General features: G+C 36.6%; 1 protein-coding gene across 1 annotated transcript; it reads left to right on the top strand.

Annotated features, from left to right (window-relative positions):
* The first annotated feature begins 315 nt into the window (after positions 1-315).
* Positions 316-1938, top strand: LOC103523515 (protein spindle-F-like). The gene is made up of 4 exons (XM_008488555.2): positions 316-477; positions 740-1104; positions 1426-1504; positions 1935-1938. The coding sequence occupies exons 2-4, from the start codon at positions 771-773 to the stop codon at positions 1936-1938; spliced, it is 417 nt and encodes a 138-aa protein (XP_008486777.1). The 5' UTR covers positions 316-477; positions 740-770.
* The last annotated feature ends 2509 nt before the right edge of the window (positions 1939-4447 follow it).

Genomic DNA, 4447 nt, shown 5'->3' with positions numbered 1-4447 from the left:
CGCCTAGTCGAGTGAGAAATCGGCGCGGTGTAATTTCCAGGAATAAATATTCAACTCGATTAATTTCCACTCGAGTTGTAACTCGAGTTGGAAAATAATCGAGTAGAAAATAATCGAGTTGAAAAATCTCACTCGAGTCCCATCACTACCCAACTACATTATTATTAGGTACCTACATAAACATACGACTTCTGTCATAGGGGGATGGAGAAATACTTCTTGGAATAGGCCCCCGATATCCGCTACCTTCACGTTTTAGAAAGTCCCCATTATAATGGCTATCTTCACATTCGTGATAAGAATTCTTGGGAAAACTTGAAATTTTGAGAAAGTCTGGAACTCTGGACTCTGGAAAATTTGATAAGCTGATAAGAAGATTGCACAGGTTCAGAGTGTTTTCTCATTAGTTTCCTCAGTTGCTCAGTTCTGTTACCTATCTCAAGAAACAAAAACTCCACAAACAGAACTCATTGTAAGGTAAGAATAGTATTCTTTCAATACTCACATTCAGATACAACCTGAAGGCGGCTTGTATGGTGTCTGAAAGGTGATACCAAATTCTATGAAAAGTATTTTACTGTCTCTACTATTCCTTTGTACCACTGAATGTTTCTTTTATCAACTGCTATGTTCATACCTTTCTTTATACTGAATTGAGCTTCCAGAGGGCTTAAAAAATATGACAAGTTATCAGACAACCTCTGTAAGTAGTCCTAATATAATGTAATTTATTTTTCAGTAAAAACTAGACTGTAACAACCACAGCAAACATGGACAGTACCACGTCAAATTGTGCTCTCCAAATAGCCTTGCAAACTATGAAAGACAGATGCCAACTATTGCAACTCAGACTGTCAAACTTAGAAGAAGAAAATTTGAAACTGAGGATTGACAAGAAGAAAAGTGAGACAAATGAAAAAGAACCCAAGGAAAGTTTAGTCAGTAAACTGAATGAAGAAATAGAAATGTTAAGTCAACAGAAGACCCAGCTTACACATCACATATTCATGGTTGCGACAGAAAATAAACAGCTGTGGACTAAGTTGTCCATGTTGACGGAAGAAACAAATGTGCCAGAGCAAAGTATAAACTTGGTGAAAGATAGTAAGTATTTTACTACTTTTACAAAAGGAAAATTATCAATTTGTGAAGGACTTATTTCAAGCAATTGTTATTTATGAAAGTAAATTTAAATCTTTTGGAATAGGTACTTTGCTGATTATCACCCCACACAGAAAACACAACACAAACTTTATTTCATTTCATTTAACTGTTTTTAAAGCAGAGTTTAAGTACATTATGTTCACCTGACAAACTGACATGAGACCCAAAACATGTCCATAGTTTTTTTTATCCTTGGATTAAAACATTTTATTGGACAATATTTTTCATAGATATTATTTTTTTTTTTTTATTTTATTTCAGATCATAAATCTGACCATCTCAAGGAAGTTGATATTAACCTTACAAAAAGTTCAGAGCTCTTAGATGTTTCAAATCAGAAGTAAGTGACCCCAGTAGCTACCTAAAGCACCTAACCCTTGTGTCTTGCACTATAGTAGGAAAATAGCTTTACCAGCCAGCCTAGTTAGCCGGGAGGGTTGCTTGTCTGCCTTGTAAGTGCTAGGTTATGGATTCAATCCAGCCGGGGCGATTTTTTATCCTGACTAGATATGGTTTGTTTTTATAATGGCTCACTTTCTCCTATCCTGTCTTTTTTCCTCTTCATTTTGGGACATTAAGATCTCAGCAGTTATAGTTCCCTCTATGAAACTTTTTTTAAAGAAAAGACCGTTTTTCCCATCAAGGCACTTTAGCCTCTTCTTTTAATTTAAGACACTTTAACACTAGGAACAAAAGGTTGTTCACACAAAAAAAAAAAAAAAAAAAAAAGACTACCCATCAAACTAAAAATTAATCTATTTTCCCTCCAGGTAAAAGACCACTGCTAGTATGAAGGACTTGAGTTTAACCTCAGCATGATGAGCAACAACGGAGAATGATAGCAACAATTTTGAAATCATGGAACTTGGTGAAGAACTGAATCAGACCAAATCTCAATTGAGAACCATTCTGAGTCAGTTCCGTAATCAGCAACAACTTATGAGAACCACGGTTCAACATTTGATACAGCCAAAAAAGGTATAGATTTTTTTTCTGAGAGATTTGATAGAAAGGAACAGTAACAATTTAGGTTGGAATTAGAAAAAACAAACCCTATCAATTCAGAATAAACTCCGCCCTGTGCGGGAATCGAACCCCGCGACTTAGAGCTTACAAGGCAGACAACACTACCCTCCAAGCTAACTTGCTCCAAGTTGAAGTATTTAGTCTGGAACTGTTTAATATGCTATTGTTACTGGATAAAATCTACCCTTTTTTTCCAAGGAGGTTTGATAGAGGGAACTATAACTTCTAAGGTCCTATCGTCCCGAAAGTGAAGAGAGGAGGATAGGAAAAAGCCAACAGGAACAAACACCATCCGTTCAGGATAAATCCGCCACGGGCGGGAATTGACCCGATGACCCCGTGATTTAGCGCTTACAAGGCAGATGCGCTACCTTCCCAAGCTAACCAGGCTGGCTCTCTCCCATTTTTCTTATCTGAATTCTGTTTAAGTTTTAACTCTGGAATTCTTTAACAACTGTAAATTTTTTCTTTTTACAGACAAAGAAAACAACCCTCCAACTCTGTCCAAACTGCGTAAATCTGAAGAAACAACTACGAGACAAAAACCTACAAGGTATCCAAACTATCCAATGGCAGCTACACTCACCTACAGGACCTCGACATCTTGGACGACACCAGTCCTAGGAAGGACAGATCTGTCCGATGTGCAAACATGTGGAAACTGAAGACGATCTGTTTCTATCACATGTTGTATTCACATTTTGGAGAGAGCAATGAGGATGACCCGTGCACACAGGAATACGCTGGGAACATCGCCACTGTGTTTCCGACAGTTCAATATTTAGGCAGGGAGCTTAGCAAGTTTCCTCCATAAAACCTGTATATGGGGGCCAATACATACCAATTCGAGAACGTGAACCCTAACATTGAAAATTCAGATAACCATGCTCAAATGTTGCTTAACTTCGCAGTGATCTATTGTTAAACGGGGTGCGATTAATGTCTGTAAGTGTATTCCATTTTTTTTTTGTTTTTGTTACTACCTTTTCTACTTGTAACTTTTTTCAATTTTACCTACAACGCAATGGGCTGCTGTAGGTTTTTCTCCTATCTTGTACTTATTTTACAATTTATTCTCATAGTAGTTCCTATTTTTTTCCCACCATACTTTTACACATAGATATTTGCATTCCTTCTTGGTTTTCCTATGTAGGTAGGCCTTTAGTGCTTTATTTTGTATCATAAAATAGATTATTAGAAGTGCTACGATCATGTATTAGGGGTACCTACTGTTTATTGTTCGAAAAGTGTAAATAATTAGTGTACAAAAGCATTAATTTATCTATAAACGTGTTTCATGAAAATTGTTTATTGTAAAAAAATCAATGCTAACTACACAAACAATATGACAGTATTATACTCAGACACGCTTTTACACAGAGAAAGTGACTTTCTTTTTCTTGGATCGTAGAAATGCCTGAATGTCTAATCTGAAAATTGAGAGGCTACCACCTTCACTTCGAATTTTTAATTTATGCGAAACCCATTCTGTTCGTTCCGCTCATTCTTGTAGGTAGTTAAGAACAAGAGTAATGACATCTGAAAACCGACAACAACGAAGAAAAATATAATAAGAATTGTAATAATAACTTAAATAAAGTAAAACTGTAGGAATCATGGAACATGGCTTTTAGCATTCAAGTGGCTAAGTATTTATTGGTATTCATTTTAATCGCTGATGTAATATAAGGAGCTAGTCAACAAAAATCAAGAAGGAATGGAAAACAAAAGTGAGGTACTAAAGGTAAAGTCTGAGTGGCTTCAATTAACTTCAATCTTCGTCTTGCGCAGGAAAAGGTACCGAGTCGTTCTTAGACACGTCCTTCTGGTGTGTCTTTAGGGAGTCTGAATGGCTCAGTTTTGGATGCTTAACCGATCTCAGCTTAAATAAGTACACAAACTTGTTCCGAACTTAACACAATTTCATCCAATCAAGTATTAGTATGTAAACAACTTTTCAGTAAAAGTATTGTTAACCAACCACGAACTTTTCAGTTTTGAGATCGATACTGGATACCGTTATGAGAGACTGGTAACATGGAGACCCTCTATAGACTCAACCAAGTACCCAGAATCTTTTATCAAACATTCCCAATGTACCACCCGCTTTCTTGTGGTCCTTTACCACTTCACATTCGTTGCTTTTATGCTGACGTCTAAAAAGATTCTACAAAGCCGTGCTTAAGATCCTTAGTAACGTCGTTCACACAACTAGTTGCACCTGGTGGCACAGGGAAACTTAATTGAACTTTGAAGC

This window comes from Diaphorina citri, unplaced genomic scaffold (assembly GCF_000475195.1).
Source record: "Diaphorina citri unplaced genomic scaffold, Diaci psyllid genome assembly version 1.1 scaffold25227, whole genome shotgun sequence".
Lineage (NCBI taxonomy): Eukaryota > Metazoa > Arthropoda > Insecta > Hemiptera > Psyllidae > Diaphorina > Diaphorina citri.
The sequence above is the reverse complement of the archived record's forward strand: the minus strand, read 5'-3'. Positions and strand labels throughout refer to the sequence as shown.

Bases quoted from the DNA above. Each gene is read 5' to 3' on its own strand.
- LOC103523515 (XM_008488555.2), top strand. From the start codon at position 771: ATGGACAGTACCACGTCAAATTGTGCTCTCCAAATAGCCTTGCAAACT. The intron at 1,105-1,425 runs GTAAGTATTTTA...ATTTTATTTCAG, and splicing joins TATAAACTTGGTGAAAGATA to ATCATAAATCTGACCATCTC.